This window comes from Artibeus jamaicensis, unplaced genomic scaffold (genome assembly GCF_021234435.1).
Source record: "Artibeus jamaicensis isolate MK-2021 breed Jamaican fruit bat unplaced genomic scaffold, CSHL_Jam_final contig_196, whole genome shotgun sequence".
NCBI classification, from domain to species: domain Eukaryota; kingdom Metazoa; phylum Chordata; class Mammalia; order Chiroptera; family Phyllostomidae; genus Artibeus; species Artibeus jamaicensis.
In genome coordinates, this window is record NW_026521401.1 from 2,890,440 (window position 1) to 2,908,237 (window position 17,798).

At 42.1% G+C, this 17,798-nt stretch overlaps 2 protein-coding genes across 10 annotated transcripts in view; both read left to right on the forward strand.

Annotated features, from left to right (window-relative positions):
* KMT2A (lysine methyltransferase 2A) overlaps window positions 1-13,257 on the forward strand; it is a 97,448-nt gene extending 84,191 nt beyond the window's left edge. For 2 of the 9 annotated variants that reach the window (XM_053672417.1, XM_053672418.1), the window contains 5 exons: window positions 4,468-4,646; window positions 4,806-4,909; window positions 7,263-7,346; window positions 7,750-7,879; window positions 8,566-13,257. In XM_053672417.1, the coding sequence (XP_053528392.1) occupies window positions 4,468-4,646; window positions 4,806-4,909; window positions 7,263-7,346; window positions 7,750-7,879; window positions 8,566-8,841 (773 nt within the window). In that variant the 3' untranslated portion in view covers window positions 8,842-13,257. Of the gene's footprint in view, window positions 1-1,785; window positions 1,847-4,467; window positions 4,718-4,805; window positions 4,910-7,262; window positions 7,347-7,749; window positions 7,880-8,565 lie in introns of those variants that run through there. The other 7 variants (XM_053672408.1, XM_053672412.1, XM_053672383.1 and 4 more) reach the window with 5 other exon arrangements.
* A 542-nt stretch (window positions 13,258-13,799) lies between these two features.
* Window positions 13,800-17,738, forward strand: TTC36 (tetratricopeptide repeat domain 36). Its single transcript, XM_037147225.2, has 3 exons — window positions 13,800-14,029; window positions 14,867-15,055; window positions 17,413-17,738. Exons 1-3 carry the CDS (start codon window positions 13,918-13,920, stop codon window positions 17,673-17,675), a joined length of 564 nt encoding a protein of 187 aa, XP_037003120.2. The 5' UTR covers window positions 13,800-13,917; the 3' UTR covers window positions 17,676-17,738.
* Window positions 17,739-17,798: the final 60 nt, after the last annotated feature.

The following is a 17,798-nucleotide window of genomic DNA, read 5'->3' on the forward strand; positions in this document are numbered from 1 at the left end:
TTAAGTGACAGGTACACATATAGCTGTTATAACAGCCTGTGTAATTTTCTGTATTTTAAAATATTACCTCCAACAAAATATAAATGGCCAATAACAACAAAAATATATTCAGTCTCACTCATAATTTTAAATGTGCATATTAAGACATGATTAACTCTTTCCACGTTTATTTTATTTTAAAAGATTCAGAATTTGGAGGTAGTATAGGGAAAAATGGAGGAGATAGGCTCTCCCTTACGTTACTAATACAGCTTTTTAGAGGATCAGTTCAGTAGTAGCAATTAAAATTTTTATTAAGTCATATGTTCTTTCATTCAACAATTCCACTTCTAGGAAATAATCCTGTCATCTCAACTGACTCATAAAGATATAGAAGGATACTCATTCTAACATGTGGTAGCAAAAAAACTGGAAGCAACCCAAATACTTCTCATTGGGGGAATTTAGAAAGAAGTCAAAGTAAATTAATTTGAAAAGGCAAGTAAACTCTGACTGGTGTGGCTCACTGGATCAGGTGTCATCCTGCAACCAAAAGATCACTAGTTTGATTCTTGTCTGGGTTGCAAGCCAGGTCCCCCTGGTTGAGGGTGTGGAAGAAGCAACTATTCGATCTATCTCTCCCTCTCTTCCCCCCCCCCATGCTTCTCTTTAAAAATAAATAAATGAAATCCTTTTTAAAAAGGAAAGAAAAGGAAAGTTATAACCGTATGTATTAGAGTGTTCATATTTTCCTTTAGATACTTCTGTGTTTGTGTGTTTTGCATGTGTGTGTGAAGCCTTCGAGGAGTAAGACCTGGGAACTTAGAACTTTACTTCTTTGTACTATTTAACTTTATTTCTCTCAGTAGGTATTATTTTTATGAATTTCTTTAAAACTTAGTTAATTTAAATATATTTCATTTTTTAAAGATAAGTCATATTTCTTTTTTTCCTCAGGCATAACCTTTGTTATCTGTAACCTGTAATATCAGAAAGCCTTATAACTGGTCTCTAAATCTCCTTGTAGTGAATCGTCAGTGTCATTAGAGGTACCTCAAAAGCTTCTTTTTTAAAAAATTTTTAAGCCCTGGCTGGTGTAGCTCAGTGGATTGAGTGCAGACTGTGAACCAGAGGGTCACCAGTTCGATTCCCAGTCAGGGCACATGCCTGGGCTGTGGGCCGCCAGGTCCTCAGTGAGGGTAACATGAGAGTCAACCACACATTGAAATTTCTCTCCCTCTCTTTCTCCCTCCCTTCCCTCTCTCTAAGAATAAATAAATAAAGTCTTTAAAATAAAAAAAAAGTTTTAATTTTATTCATTTATCTTTAGAGGGGAGGGGAAGTAGAGAGGGAGAGAAATATCAGTGTATGGTTGCCTCTCTTGTGTCCCCCGCTGGCAGTTGGCCTGCAATTCAGGCACGTGCACTGACTGGGAATTGAACCTCGGTCCCTTAGTTTGCAGGCCCATGCTCAATCCACTGAGCTACATATACCAGCCAGGACTCAAAAGCTTCTTATTGTTGCCAGTAATTGTTGAATAAATTTTCAGTCCTTAAATAATTGTTATTAGTAAATATTCACTTAAACACTTGTGATATGCCTGATACCATGTTAAACACTAAGGGGAATAATGGCTGAGTAGAAGCAGACTAAGCCCTGCTTTCCTGAGGTTTCCAGTCTATGAATACTTTCACAACAAAGTCTCCTATTCACCCTGCCTCCTCTGTTCAGTCTTAGATCTCACCACTTTTTTCATCCCACAAGATTCCTTGTTCTGTAGTCATACTACATTATTTACTGTTACAGATTCATCAGTGTGTCTTAAAGTGTGATCTATAGACGTGCATCACAACCTCTGGCCTTGGAGGTGAGAAACTGAATTTTTAATATGTACCCCAAGTAGTTCTTGTTAGTTACATTCCACGTGCTTTCACAGTAGCATACCATGGTTCATGAAGTTCCCTCTACCAGGAATGTCCTATTTACCTCCCATCTTCTCTCTCCCTGCACCCAAAATTTCCTTTTTTGCTTTCCTGTTAATTTTTCAGGACCCTGCACAAAGTTACTTGTTTTCTTTAGCTTTTCTTGACCATTCTTCTTTATACCTACTGCCTTATCACTAAGGATACTTTTGGCCTTAAATTACAGAAACCCAACTCTTAGACTGATTTAAATAGGAAAATAATTTATTATCCTACATAACAGAACACCCAGAGGTAGGACACATATCAGGATTGATATGGGAGCTTGCAGTGTCCTAAAGACCTAGATTCTTTCCTCCTTTCCACTTTGTTCTCCATAGCAAAGGTTCGTTTTTCAGGCTGATAGCACACAATTGCACAATTCCCAGGATCACAATCAGTCATGGCAATGTTAGCAAGCAGTGGACTTCTCATATTTCACAGATCAGAATTTGGTACCATGTCCTTTCCAAAGTTAGTCCCTGCCAAGGGTTGGCTTAGACTAATCATCTGAAGTAGAACGGATGCTGAGGGTTAACCACAATGATCATTATATTCCCCAATCCAAAACTTGTCTATTATTCTCCATCTCTAGAGCTATCACTTTGTCCTCATGACTTTATATTGTAGTGGAAGATACAATAACACTAAAAGAAGATAAAATGGGGTGTTGAAATAGAGTGACACAAAGGTGGGTAACTGGTGGCAGGGAACCTCTTCTAGAGTGGTCAGGAAATGAGTCTCAAGAAGAGGTGATGTTAAAGCTTGAGACCTGAGTGATGAGGGTAAGCCAGTCATGAATAGAAAGAGTAAAAGTCCTCAGTGCAGAAGAAGTAGCAGATGAAAAACCCTGAAGTGGGAATACCTTTATGTTTATTGTGCTTCCATGAAATGAAAGCTTTAGGAATACAGGTACCTTGCCTACCTGTTCACTTCTGTATTCCTAAGGTTCTGTCTGTCACAGTAGAGAGATGGAAAGAATGTGTGGGGTATAGTAAGTGCTCAGTAAATATTTGTGGAATAAATTAATCTACCCACAACAAAATAGATTTTTTCCTCTTATGAGTGCCTCTAGTACTTTATATTCAAGTTACATTTGGATACTTCCACATTGTGTGGTTTCTGTACACATCCCTCCTCCTGCAACTCGTTGAGAACAAGGGCCATGCAGGATCCATCTTTGTTTTCCCATCATTGACACCATACCTAATCTTACAGTGAGCCCTCCTGTGAATGCGTAGCTGAACCCTCGGCCTAAATGTTGAAATGAACTTCTTGTGATAATATACTTAAGTACATTTTTTGGTGTCTTAATCTACCTGGGAATCCACAGCAACCTAAAACTCCTAGAAGAAAGTTCTTGGGGAATATCAGTGCTGTATTAAAAAAAAAGTTTGCCATTGTCTTATATGGTTTAAGCTCTATTGTATACTTGCATTATATACTTAGGTTGAGTGCTAATCGGAACAGTTGTATTCGTAACAATGTTTTTTATGTGGATTTTAACTTTCTACTTGCCATTGAAACCAAATTATTTTCCTTTGAAATTCTCTAATAGATACTATACATATAATAATAACCATCACCTCTTCTAAAAAAATAACCTAAGACATAGAAGCATTTTAAAATATGAAAAAACAAACAACCACAATAGCAAATAAAAAGCCATGTAGGGTCCTGTCAGCTAGAAGTAACTGTTGTTAACATTTAAACATGGATGTCCTGGATACAGCATGTGGTACCCAAATTATACTGAATATGGTTCATAACACAAACTATGTCTGTTGAAATTGCATACGTGATCCCAACACAGTTATGCTTACTACATATCTTGTCTACAACAGACACCATTATTGTTTTCGGCATCTATTAATAAAACTAAAAATATTTGTAAATGAAATAATATGGTTTATTTAATAAAAATATAAAGACCATTAGCTATTTGTTCCTTTCAGAAAGAGTATGGCTGTTGTTACTGTGTCCCATCCCTTTAACTAGAGAAGCACATCCTTTTAGATTCAGTTTCAGTTGATTATAGAAAGGTTTCTGTAAAACAGAAAAAAAAAAGAAGTGCTCATTGATGGCATGAGACTGGTAAATAAAACAAAGCAACTAGTGAGAGGAATTATACAGTCCAAGGTTCAGATTTTGTCACACTTGCTGTGTGACCTTGGGTGTATTTAAATTCTCTGAGCCTAGGTTTACTTACCTTAAGTTGCAGTTAGTAACTCCTGCCTTGTGTGGTCATTAGGACCATAAAATGAAATAAGGCATATGGCATTTTTGTGCATATACACAATGTGGAAAATAGTCCATAAATTGGTATCTGTCACAGGGTTTCCATATTGATCATTCTGTACCCACATTATGTTAATGCCTATCTAATGCAAATTTCTGGCTAGTCTTTAATAGAGTTCACCCTTGAGCAATATCTGACAGAGTTATTCTCTAGCATGGGCATTTCTTAGTACAATGCAGTTTCCTATTTGCTGTACTCACAATGCTGGTGCCTTTGATCCAACTACAGGTGTTAATGGTTTGAGGATGCTGGGGATTCTCCACGATGCAGTTCTCTTCCTGATTGAGCAGCTGTCAGGTGCCAAGCACTGTAGGAATTACAAATTCCGTTTTCACAAACCAGAGGAGGCCAATGAACCACCCTTGAACCCTCATGGTACAGCCAGAGCTGAAGTCCACCTGAGGCAAGTTCCATTCTTTTCTATAAGCAGTTTTGGGTCCTGATTTATTATCAAATGATATAATTATTTTTCCATAAAACCTTTGAGATTTCCCGTGTTAGTGCTGTCCTTATTGCTTCTCTTAAAGCATTTCTCTAAATATATTTAATCCTTTGGCTCCAGGAAGTCAGCATTTGACATGTTTAATTTCCTGGCTTCTAAACATCGGCAGCCTCCTGAATACAACCCCAATGATGAGGAAGAGGAGGAGGTACAACTGAAGTCAGCTCGGTAAGTCTTCAGTAGAGAGGGGTCATTTGAAATTCTCTTCATTCCCTCTACTCAGCTCTTCAGGGCACTGTGTAGATTTCCTTGGATCAGAATTTCCTGGGCAACATTTAAGAAGACAGAGATGTAGTTTGTGTTGAAGTAGCTGTAGCTGGCTAGCAAAAAAAGAAAAAAGAAGAAGAAGAGGACTTCTGGTCAAGATGGAGGCATAGGTAGGCACACGGTGCCTCCTCACAACCAAAAGAAGGACAACAACAATTTATAAACAACAATCAGAACTGACAGAAAATTGAACTGCATGGAAGTCCGACAACTGGTAGGAGGGGCAGAGCTGGGCAGCTGGTGCAGAGAGGGTTTGCCGCAAGCAGGGGTTGGTGAACCCAGCAAGGCAGCAGATTATGGAGCAAGGCATAGCGCGCAAGGCGACTGGCGGATCACGTGGTCCTACTTTCGCTTTCAGATAAACCAGGAGAAACAGGGTAGCGGGACAGACAGCACAACCTAGGGCCCCAGCACAGGGAAATAAAGCCTCAAACCACTGATTGAAAACACCTGTGGAGGTTGAGGTACTGGGAGAAACACACAGGATCCTAGAACATACACAAACCCACCCACACGGGAATCAGCACCAGAAGATACCAGTTGCTAGTGGGAACTGGGGTAAGTGACTGAAATTCACTGAGCAGAGAGTGGTGCAAGCGCCATCGTTCCCTCTCAAACCCCTTCCCCACATACAGGTTCACAGCACAGCAACATGGGTTACCCCACCCTGGTGAACACCTAAGGCTCTGCCCCTACTATGTAATAGGCATCTTGAGAAAAAAAAAAAATGGCCCAAATGAAAGAATAGATCAAAGCTCCAGAAAAAAATACAACTAAGCAACAAAGAGGTAGCCAACCTATCAGATGCACATTTCAAAACACTGGTAATCAGGATGCTCACAAAATTGGTTGAATTTGGTTGCAAATTATAGATGAAAAAATAAAGGCTATGCTAAATGAAATAAAGGAAAATATACAGAGAACCAGTAGTGACGGGAAGAAAATAGGGACTCAGATCAACAGTGTGGAACAGAAGGAAAAAAGAAACATCCAACCAGAAAATGAAGAAACAAAAATTCAAAAAAATGAGGAAAAGCTTAGGAACCTCCAGGACATCTGTAAACATTCCACCATCCAAATCATACGGATACCAGAAGGAGAAGAGGAAGAGCAACAAGTGGAAAAGTAATTTGAACAAATAATAAAGGAGAACGTCCCCAATCTGGCAAAGGCAATAAACTTCCAGGAAATCCAAGAAGCTCAGAGAGTCCCAAAGAAGTTGGACCTAAGGAAGAACACACCAAGGCACATAATAATTACATTACCCAAGATGAAAAGCTGAGAATCCTAGAAGCAGCAAGAGATAAGGGGACAGTCACCTACAAAGGAGTTCCCATCAGACTGTCAGCTGATCTCTCAAAAGAGACCTTACAGGCAAGAAGGGGCTGGAAAGAAGTATTCCAAATCATGAAATCCAAAGACCTACAGCCAAGATTGCTCTATCCAGCCAAGCTTTCCTTTAGAATGGAAGGGCAGATAAAGTGCTTCTCAGATGAGGTCAAGTTAAAGGAGTTCATCATCCCCAAGCCCTTATTATGTGAAATGTTAAAGAGTTTTATCTACGAAAAAGAAAATAAATATGTGCAGGAAAATGACAGCAAACTCACAATTATCAGCAACACACCAAAAACAAAAACAAACTAAGCAAACAGCAAGAACAGGAACAGAACCACAGAAATGGAGATCACATGGAGGGTTAGCAACAGGGGAGTGGGAGGAGGAGAAGGGGGAGAAGGTACAGAGAATAATTAGCATAGATGGTAGGTAGAAAATACACAGGGAGAGGATAAGAATAGTATAGGAAAGGTAGAAGCCAAAGAACTTACATGTGTGACACTTGGACATGAACTAAAGGGGGGAATGTGGGTGGGAGGAGGTGTGAAGGGGGAAATGGGACCACAGTAATAGCATAATCAATAAAATATATTACAAAAACTTTTTTAAAAGAATAAACATTGTAAACTAAAAAAGTAGAAGAAGACAAGTAACTTGTGGAGGAGAAATGAAACTAACTGTAAGATATATATGTTCTTTGACCATAGTATACTTTGTCGGCTCTGTCTGTACCTCTCTAGTAGTTGTGGTCAGAATGCACTACGTATATTAAAATAGGCCTGATTTTATGAAGTACTTGTTATGCTTGGCATTGAACAAAATGAATATTGTAGCCATATTCTCTAGGAACCTTTGATCTAAGACTCACAATTGATTATTTCCTGAATAGAATTAATCAATAATGTGCTTGTTTCTTTAGGAGGGCAACTAGTATGGATCTGCCTATGCCCATGCGTTTCCGACATTTAAAAAAGACTTCTAAGGAGGCAGTTGGTGTCTACAGGTATGGCTAAAATTCTAGAGAGAATTATAGAAAACTACTAAAGTTTTGCCAAATGCTGGAGTGACTTCTCTCATTCAATGAATTAGGTTTTATAGGTATTATTCATTGAAGTCCTGGGATCCTCAGTTCTTGGCATTGAACAACAAATTTAAAACAAGTCAGCATTACAATGTTGCTACTTCTAGTAGGACAGAATGGAGAAATTTTTAATCCTTGTCCATTCATTAGAACAGTTAATGTGCTTGAATCAGGTGGGTCCAGATTCTTTTTGTTTTTTTTTTCAAGTGTCTATCCTTGAGGGATTAACAGAGCAGGGAATTTCATTTATTTATTCATGTAGTCACACAGTTAACCTTATTGCAAAACTTGTGTCTGATCTCTCTTGTTCATCTTTATGTCTTAGGTCTCCCATCCATGGCCGGGGTCTTTTTTGTAAGAGAAACATTGATGCAGGCGAGATGGTGATTGAGTATGCTGGCAATGTCATCCGTTCCATCCAGACTGACAAGAGAGAGAAGTATTATGACAGCAAAGTGAGTCTCACACTTTCACTGTCCCAGTTCTTTTGTTTTGTTATAAAAAGTGGCCATCAACTCTAAATATCTCTAGATCAAAAAAGAGTGTATTTTATTGATTCAAAGACATGTTTGTTTGTTTTTTCAACTTTTTAACACCTGAAATTTGTGGTGGGCCCAGTAAAAGTTCATAATTCACTCTATGGATTAGTACATAAAAATACACTTTAAAGATTTGTCTGAGTAGATCCCAGAATTAAGAGCCCATAGCAACACACTGTTTAGGTTTCTCTTTCCTGGAGACATTAAGAAACCAGTAGTCTATTCCTGTAATCTAGAAATTCATCATGGAAGCATCTTGAGAGATGGGAGAAATCTGGACTTTTTTTTAAAGATTTTATTTGTTTGTTTTGTTTGTTTGTTTTAGAGAGGAGAAGGGAAGGAGAAAGAAAGGGAGTGGAAACATCAATGTGTGGTTTGCCAGGCATGTGCCCTAGACCAGGAATTGAACCATCAGCCCCTTGATTCACAGGCTGGTGCTAAATCTACTGAGCCACACCAGCCAGGGCAGAAATCTCGACATTTTACTAGAGGAAACTTTGTTTATCAGCAGCTATAAGTCACATCAGAAAAAGGTTGGAAAATGTTCTCAAATCTGAGTTGAAATAAGTAACAGGTTCTTCTCCATTCTCCTGCACATATAGGGCATAGGTTGCTACATGTTTCGAATTGATGACTCAGAGGTAGTGGATGCCACCATGCATGGAAATGCTGCACGTTTCATCAATCACTCATGTGAGCCTAACTGCTACTCTCGTGTCATCAATATTGATGGACAGAAGCACATCGTCATCTTTGCCATGCGCAAGATCTACCGAGGGGAAGAACTCACTTACGACTATAAGTTCCCCATTGAGGATGCCAGCAACAAGCTACCCTGTAACTGTGGCGCCAAGAAATGCCGGAAGTTCCTAAACTAAAGCTGCTCTTCTCCCCCAGTGCTGGAGTACTAAGACTCAGGGCCATCCAGAGCCATGCTGAAGGTCTTTGCCAGCAGCTAGTTCAGGATTGAGTGGTCAGTTGAGGGGCCTCCATGATGGCTGAGCTCCCTTATGTCCCATATTCACATTATACGTGTGATAATAGTCCTGGAGAGAGATAAGGTCTCAAAGAAAAGATCTGATCCACTTTTCACTGGGGCCTTCTGATTATATGCTGTTAAAAAGTAGGAAATGGGGTCCCTAGTAGATTTGCCTGGAAGGAGCTATGGGTTATTTATGTTGGGAGATTTGGCCTGAGCATCTCCTAAGAGAAAAGTTGCCATCCTCTCCTTAGCCTTTTCCCAAGCACTGTAAGCAAGGAGTCAGGCAAAGCCCCAAATATAGGGTTGGTTGGATACCCGATGGTTTGCCAGCCAGGCCCAGCCTGTGGCCCTCTGTTGGACAAACAGAGGTCTGGTTGTTTTCCCATACTATCTTCCTACTTGAGAATTTACTTCTACTTGGAAAACAGGATTCTTAGCATCTTTGACATCAAAAAGCTGTCTTGGGGTTGTGCCAATTAATTACCAAACATTGAGCCTGTGGGCTTTTAGTGGGAATATTATCCCATGAGCCTTATTTCAGCCAATTACCTTTCTTGCTAATAGGAGCAGCTTCCTTCTCATTCCTTCTCTTCACTCTACTTCTTTGTTTTCCCTGTTCTTCATCCCACTGCTTTCCCATCCTGGGTGGTAGGAGACAGTGACCCCCTGCTCAAGGACACTGCCTACTGGGCATATCATGTACCTATGGAAGCGTTCCCTGAGCCTGTGAGCACCCCTAGTGGGGAAATGGACAGGAGCCATTGGCCAGAACCAGACAGAATCAGTTTTCGTAAAGCTCCACTAAGAATTTTAATGAAATATATGTAGCATGATATTTTAGAAGAAGAAAAGATCATTTAAATAATTGAATCATGCCACAACCAGAGTATCACAACCAGGATGACCTCTGGGCACCATTCTGAGGACAAGGTGACTTTATTTTCCTGTTCTTACGACATAGGAAGACTTAATTTTTAAATGGTCAATTTCCAGTTGAAGGCACAACACTAATCAGATTTCCATGCCCAAAACTTGGGGAGTAGACCACCTAGTATTGAGGGAACTCTGCCACCTATGCAAAATCCATGGATAAAGTAAATTAAATGACACTACTGCCCTGATTACTCCTTAGGATGTGGTCAGAACATCATCAAATATTTCTTCTTTCCCTTCCCCCAAGATAGTGTCCTGAAGCTGTTAAATTAAGTCATTGGATTTTACTCTGTTCTGTTTACAGTTTACTATTTAAGGTTTTATAAATGTAAATATATTTTGTATATTTTTCTATGAGAAGCACTTCATAGGGAGAAGCACTTATGACAAGGCTATTTTTAAACCATGGTATTATCCTAATTTAAAAGAAGATTGGTTTTAAATAATTTTTTATTTTCATAGGATGAAGTCAAAAAAAATACTCAGCTGTACACACAAAGTCTGGTTTTTCCTGCTCAACTTCCCCATGGAAGGTGTACCTTTTGTTGTTTAATGTCTAGTTTCTTTGCCCTGTTGACATAAAAGTATATCCTAGGTTTGCTCTTTGACAATAAATAGAAAAGGAAGGTTACCCAACTCCATTGGATTGCTCCTCTTCTTTCCCACACTCTTTCCTTTTCTGTCATTAGCTCAGAGTGGTGAGAGGTGGTAATGTATTTTTGCCTCATCTGTCCTACTTCAGAGTTAGCAACCAAGTTGAATGACAGCCTGACAGTTCCATTACCATCTGCCTCATAGATCACCTTGTTCCCTTTCCTCTACCCACCAAGTCCTCATTAGCTGCGAAGAATCCACAGATCCTCCGGTGCCCCGTTTTGGGGCAGCCTGTTGAAACTGAAGCACAGTCGGACCACTCATAATAAAACAAGGTTTCAGAGCAGCGTAGTCCAGTGGAGGCAAGACAGCCTTTTCTCCACAGGAGAAGTCTGTTTCTATGGAAGTCTGGCAAAGCAGTATGACCCAGCACAGCGCTCTGCTCCAGGACTCATGGTTCTGCTGTGCTTTCCATCCTGGGTTCCCTGTTCTTCCGTGTCCTTAAGAACTTTGTTTGGTGGCTTTCCTGGAACATTGTCACTGTTTTTACTGGCATGCAGGGAGCACAGCACTGTGGCCAGGATGGCAGAGACTTCCTTGTTCGTGGAGAAGTGCCAGCAGGGGACTGGGGAAAAGCACTCTGCCCAGACCTCACCTCCCTTCCTCCTTTTGCCCATGAACGAGACATGGTGGCTCTAGGGGTTCCACTATTGTCTGGTTTCCTTTATTGCACTGTGTGAGATTTTTTTTGTAAATCCTTTTATTCATTTTCCACCCAAGAAAAAACCTTAAGCTGCATTTGTTACTGAAATGATTAATGCACTGATGGATCATGAATTCACCTTGAGAAAGACCCAAGGCCAGTCTAGGGGTGGGGGAAACTCAGCTAAACTGACCTAGTTACTGCCCTGCTAGGCCATGCTGTACTGTGAGCCCCCCTCCCCATCCTCTTTCTACCAGTCCCAAACCCTGAGGCCAGGGAAGGAGCCCACATCTTTCCTTCTGCCAGCTGCAGATGGTTTGCCTTGCCTTTCCACTCCCTAATTGTAACCACAGAAATGAGAAATTCCTCATTACAGCTCAGCCTTGAGTTTATTGCCAAAATTCAGCATACCTGCCAACACCTTGGGAAATGAGCTAAGGTTTCCCTACAAGAAGGAAACAAGGTAGCAGTGCAGACTGAGGAACTATGGTGGGTCATTCCTAAGAATACCCCAAAGGGGCACTCCAAATCCCTAAGGAGTAACAGGCTGCAAACCTGGTCAGTTCTCAGTGAGAGAATCAGCTCCCTTACAGCTTTGCTGCTAGAACCTGTTACGGCTGCATTTCCTGGTGGCCAGTGATAACCGTGTAACCAGAATAGCTGCATGGCGCTGACCCTTTGGCCAGAACTTGGTCCCTTGGTTCCTGCTATGTTACTGTCCACCACCCCCAGCCCAACCACTCCTGTTTTTAGACCAATAACAAGAATTAAAGGGGAAACCCTGGCAGCTATATATGTTTTTAGCCAGACTCCTTTGCCGGGATCCAGTCCACTACCCTGCTTGCCTTTGTCAAATCCCCGGCCAATGCGGTGAGCACCATGCAGCTCCCTTGATTTAAAAAAAAAAAAAGACAAAAAAAATAATCTTTCGATGAATGTATCTTTCTAAAGGACTGATGTTCAATCAAATATCTGAAAATACTAAAGGTCAAAACCTTGTCAGATAACTTTTTGATTTGGGACTTTTAAATAGGTTTTTTGTTGTTGTTTTTGTTTGTTTTTTTAAGAAAAAGCGGGTCATTGCAAAGGGCTGGGTGTAATTTTATTTCATTTCCTTCATTTAAAGCAATACAAGGTTATTGAGCAGATGGTTTTGTGCCGAATCATGAATACCAGTCAAGTCTCACGCTCTGAAAACTTGCAACTTTTTGTTTTGGTTTTCAAATAAATATAAATATATATATAGGAACTAATATAGTAATGCACCATGTAACAAAGCCTAGTTCAGTCCATGGCTTTTAATTCTTTAACACTATAGATAAGGATTGTGTTACAGTTGCTAGTAGTGGCAGGAAAATGTCAGTCTGGCACTTCTCTGACCTGAAATGGAGAAACCCAAACCGTGAAGGGATGGTGGACACAGCCTGTTCCTGGGGTCAGAAAGAAATGCAGAAGTGGTGTTACCTGGGTCTTTTTTCTGCCAGTGAATGTTGCCAGGCAGTGTCTGTACTCCTTGTTCTTTATTTTTGGTTATGAATGTTGGGGTTACCACCTGCATTTAGGGGAAGATTGTGTTATGTGCTTTCCTGGTATCTTGTTCCAAGGTACTCTAGTTCTGTCTTTCAAACAAAATAGATTTGTGATGTTACTTTCATTGAACTTTTAACAGTCTCTTTAGTAAATACAGGTAGTTGAATAATTGTTTCAAAAGCTCAACAGATAACAAGCTTCTTTTTTAGAAATAGGACATTTCTTGACAACTTTATCATGTATAACAGATCTTTGGTTGTTCTTTTCCCCCTGTGTTCTTCCAAGTTTCTGGTTAGAGAAAAAGAAAAAAAAAGGAAAAAAATATGTGTCTAAAATCCATCAGTGTTAATAACTCCCTGTGGCAGGGATGAAGGAAAATAACTTTAATAGTTCAAAAAATAATAATGCTGAAAGCTCTCTACGAAAGACTGAATGTAAAAGTAAAAAGTGTACATAGTTGTAAAAAAAAAAAAGGAGTTTTTAAACATGTTTATTTTCTATGCACTTTTTTTTATTTAAGTGATAGTTTAATTAATAAACATGTCAAGTTTATTGCTGCTGCATATGGTGGAGCTTTCTTTTGGTATTGCTGGGGTGGATAGATGGAGGAGAGGTGTGGCCTGTAACCTGATTATAGGGGACCTTCCACAGTCCTTTAAGTTGAAATAATTAAATCATTCTTCATTGCCTTCCACACTGGCTCTCTTAACCGAATTTTCTTCCCTTATCAATGATGTATATTCGGGACCTGATTAATTCTGGATATGAAGATGGGCTCAAGAAGACAAAGGAATAGTTCCTTTACTGCCTACATTCTTCCCTCCTAGAAGCAGTTGTTTCTAGGGATTTTCTCCCAGTCTGTGAATGTAATAAAAGCTTTTAAGGGAGAACCTGGACAGCACCTTCTCTTTGCTCTACTCCACCTTAAGGCTGAAATTGGATTTATTTACTGTTTCTCCTAGGACTGGGGTACTGGTGGGGAGGCAGTTGAGAAATACCTGTAAATGTTCTGCCAGGCCAGGGTCATTAACCTCTGGCCAAAGGAGGTTGAGTTTACACTACAGCCAAAAGAATGGAAGACACTCCTCTTCATGGGGGATGGTTCTCAACCTCTCTCTAGATCAATTGGTTGTGAAGCTCGGTCACCACCCACCACTTTTTCCTCCCTCTCTCATCCTGAGTCACCTTTTTGGATTTTTGTAGTTGAGCATTATGGGGACTCTAAATGATCAGGCAGTATTACAGGCCATCTTCAACCCTGACACCCCGTTTGGAGACATTGTTGGGTTGGACCTGGGAGGGGAAGCTGAGAAAGAAGTAGAAGGTGAGTGTTTGACCTTGGACTATAGCTCTCCACATTGGCTGGTGTGCAGGCATCCCTGGGGAGGCAGAAGGAATGGTCTTCTTCATTTGCGGTGTGTGTGTGTGGGGGGGGGGGGGTCTTCCAAAGTCCCTTGTGTGTTCCATGCCCCTTGGGCAATGATTGAGATTGGAATTAAAGATTGGCTGTACCTCAGTGTATTGATGGGGGGTTGGCAAGTCACTCTGCCAAGAAGAGAGTCAGGGTTTGTTTCAGTCCTTTTGTCCCCACACATCTGAACTTACCTTACCACTTAATTCTCTCTGTGATCTAAGCCTAACTATTGACATGTAGGAGGGCGACATTAAACTCTCCCATGTTTGTTAAAACAGAATGTCATCCCACAATGGAAAAGGGCAGGGCATGTTTCCAACCTAAGCAAGCTTTCAGTGTTACTATTACAAGCCAAGCACTGAGTCAGTCCTACAATGAGTGCACTTTGTGTTGGAGCTAATATAGTAGAACAAAATGGAGACAGGCTAAGGACCCAGAAAAACCTGGGTTCAAATCCAAGCTATGCAGCTTACAGACTGTGACCTTGAGCAAGTATTTTAGCTACAGTGAGCTTTACTCTCTTGATAATGGGGAGCTAACCAAGGTCCCCTTCCCAGATCTCTTTGTGACTTAGGCAGTACCAGCTCTCAGCCTTAGTGACCTCAGGTCCCCTGCCCCAAATACTGTATCTGACTCCTGTGTCCTATTCCTCAGCCCAGTAAGTTCTGACTCAGGTTTCTAAAGCCTGAGGTGGCTTTTGCTTCTTGCCCCCAATTGCACATTCTCCTGGCTCCCTCCTTGGCACAGATGGAGTTTTCCCTCAAGCACAGCTGGAGCAGTCCAAGGCCTTGGAGCTGCAGGGAGTGATAGCAGCTGAGTCTGGTGATCTCAGCACAGCACTGGAGAGGTTTGGCCAAGCCATCAACCTGCTGCCTGAGAGGGCATCAGCCTACAACAATCGAGCCCAGGCCCGGCGACTCCAGGGAGATGTGACAGGTGAGGCTAGATGCTCTGGACCCTCTGCAGAAGAGGCCCTGGAGTGCACAGACCAGAGATGAAGTGGTGGACCTGGGGAATGGGGTGGGGAGCCATTAAACCCCTCTGGAATCTGCATTCTTACCTATAAGATATGGGCCCTGCTGATCTCTTGGGGATATTAAGAAAGTCAGAATAGACTGTATTCCATTTATTTATTTATTTAACATTTAATGGGAATCTACTATTGTGGCAATGGGCCAGGTGCTGAGGACACAAAAGATACAGCAGTTAGGGAACATTACATGTCATCTGTCATAACTAATTTAATCTTCACAACAATCCTGAAAGGTAGGTACTATTGTTATCTCCATTTTATAGATGAAGAAACAAGCATGGAGGTTAGGTAGCTTGTTACTCGTACAGCTGAGAAGTGGCAGAGCTGGGATTCAAACCAGGTGGCAGTGCTCCAGAGTAATACTGCCTCTCACATCCCTAGGAGGTAGGACAGACACATGATTATAATACCACCATGACAGGTTAGAAGGGATCTGCTTCTGAAGGATGAATTTTGAAGGATGAGTAGGAGTTAGCTGGATGGAGGGGAAGTTGGGAAGGAGTCTATAGAGGTCCAGAAGGCATGAAAGAAAGGTACAGGGAATTTCCAGTCTCCAAGCTGACTGGAACAGGGAGAGGAGGAAGTGTGCTAGGGCCTAGAGGTAAACAGGAATCACAAAAGGATTGTTTTTGTTTTTTTTTAAGATTTTATTTATTTTTAGAGAGAGGGGAGGAAGGGAGAAAGAGGAAGAGATACACCAATGTGTGATTGCCTCCTGTGTGCCCTCCACTGGGGACCTGGCCTGCAACCCAGGCATGTACTCTGAGAATTGAACCAAAGGCCCCTTGGTTCAGAGGCTGGTGCTCAATCCAAGCCACACCAGCCAGGGCTCACTGAAGGGTTTTAGCTGGGCAGTGACTGGATCAAACCTACCTCATTGTGGTAACTAGCTGAAGTGGGGACCATGGGACAAAGGGAGCCAGCCATGCTGGGAACCAGAGAGCAGGTCCATCAGTGATGTAAACCACAGAAGACTAGTAGGGAACTACTAGACTCTTAACACTTGGTGGTGGAAGTACCCTTGGGACCGGTAATGCCAGACTGGAGAGTCTGGACTCCATTATAGGAACAGTGGAGAACCTCAAGGGCCCCTTTTCCAGGCTTGTATGCCACCTGGTCTGGCGAGGCAGGGCTGTAAAAGTTGCTGGAGACAGCCTGCAGACCAAAACCCCAGACAGGATCAGAGGCAGTTCTCCAGGAGGAGGCTTTCAATTCCTCCAGACCAGTTGCTCTGAGAGAAACCAAGAAATGTCATCACCTTCTCAAAAGGTTCAGATCCAGGTGCAGTTGGGGACATAGCCCTTGTGGGGTTCCAGGGATCAAAACAAATAGAAATGGGAGGTCAGCCTTGTTTGAGAGCTCCCCAAGCACCCAGATGAAATGCAGCTCAGTGGACCCTACAGTAGACACCAGCAGGCTCCTGGAGGTTGAGTTCAGATGCCTAATCCCAGGACTTCATGAGAACAATGATAAAAATGGAGCAGGCCAGCTCTGGCTTCAAGACCAAAGAAAGTTGAATACAAAATAATGAAGATTATAGAAATAAAGAATGAGGAGAAGCAGTAAGTGGAGAAAACAGGTGAGGGAAACTTAAAAACCACACAGTGGGCCCTGGCTGGTGTGCCTCAGTGAGTTAAGCACTGGCCTCCCTGGGAACCAAAAGGTCACCAGTTTGATTCCCAGTCAGGGCACACACTTGGAGGGGGACTGGGTTGCAGGCTGGGTCCCCAGTTGGGGGTGTGCAAGTGGCAACTGATTCCATGTATCTCTCACACATTGATGTTTCTCTACCCCTCTCAAAAAAAAAAAAAAATCACAGAGGAAGAGGAGAGAAAAGCCTTCAAAAGGAAAAGAGAAATGGACTGTACTGTATTTGTAAGAAACAGTTGTTAGTAAGTATAATTATTTTGGACTCTTGCATTCAGAGTTAGTCACCTGGCACATGGAAGATGGTTAATTACATATCAATATATGTAGAATAAATTGCCAGCTACATGACAGCAACGGGCCCCATTCATGAACATAGTGATCATTTAAAATACTCCCAGCAACTTTCAAGTTTTGGTGTGAGACTTAAGTCCCAGCTCTGCCACTAAGTGGCTGTACAGGCAGGCATGTCTTCCCCAACTCTTCCAGTCTTCATCTGTACAACATGAACAGCAATAACGAACTACCTGTAGGTTAACGGGCAGGCGCGGACTGTAAAGGGCCGAATTGAGGAGGCCCCAATTCTGAGATTCTGTGCTCGCTCGTCCGGCAGGAGCCCTGGAGGACCTGGAGCGCGCCCTGACGCTGAGCGGTGGGCACGGCCAAACTGCCCGCCAGAGCTTTGTGCAGCGCGGGCTACTGGCGCGTCTGCAGGACCGGAACCACGATGCCCTCAGGGACTTCCAGCGAGCAGCGCGGCTGGGCAGCCCCTTCGCGCTGCGCCAGCTGGTATTGCTCAACCCATATGCAGCGCTGTGCAATCGCATGCTGGCCGACATGATGGGGCAGCTGCGCAGCCCCCATGATGGACGCTGAGCCAGCCAACCGGCAAGGGAGGGGGAGGGCCCTGCACCAATAAAAACTGCTGACTTGCACGAATCCCGCCTGTGTCTACTCCCAGCTGGGGAAGGGGATGGGGAGGGTGGACAGCTCAGGTTG

Bases quoted from the DNA above. Each gene is read 5' to 3' on its own strand.
- TTC36 (XM_037147225.2), top strand. From the start codon at position 13,918: ATGGGGACTCTAAATGATCAGGCAGTATTACAGGCCATCTTCAACCCT. The intron at 14,030-14,866 runs GTGAGTGTTTGA...TCCTTGGCACAG, and splicing joins AGCTGAGAAAGAAGTAGAAG to ATGGAGTTTTCCCTCAAGCA. The intron at 15,056-17,412 runs GTGAGGCTAGAT...CTCGTCCGGCAG, and splicing joins ACTCCAGGGAGATGTGACAG to GAGCCCTGGAGGACCTGGAG.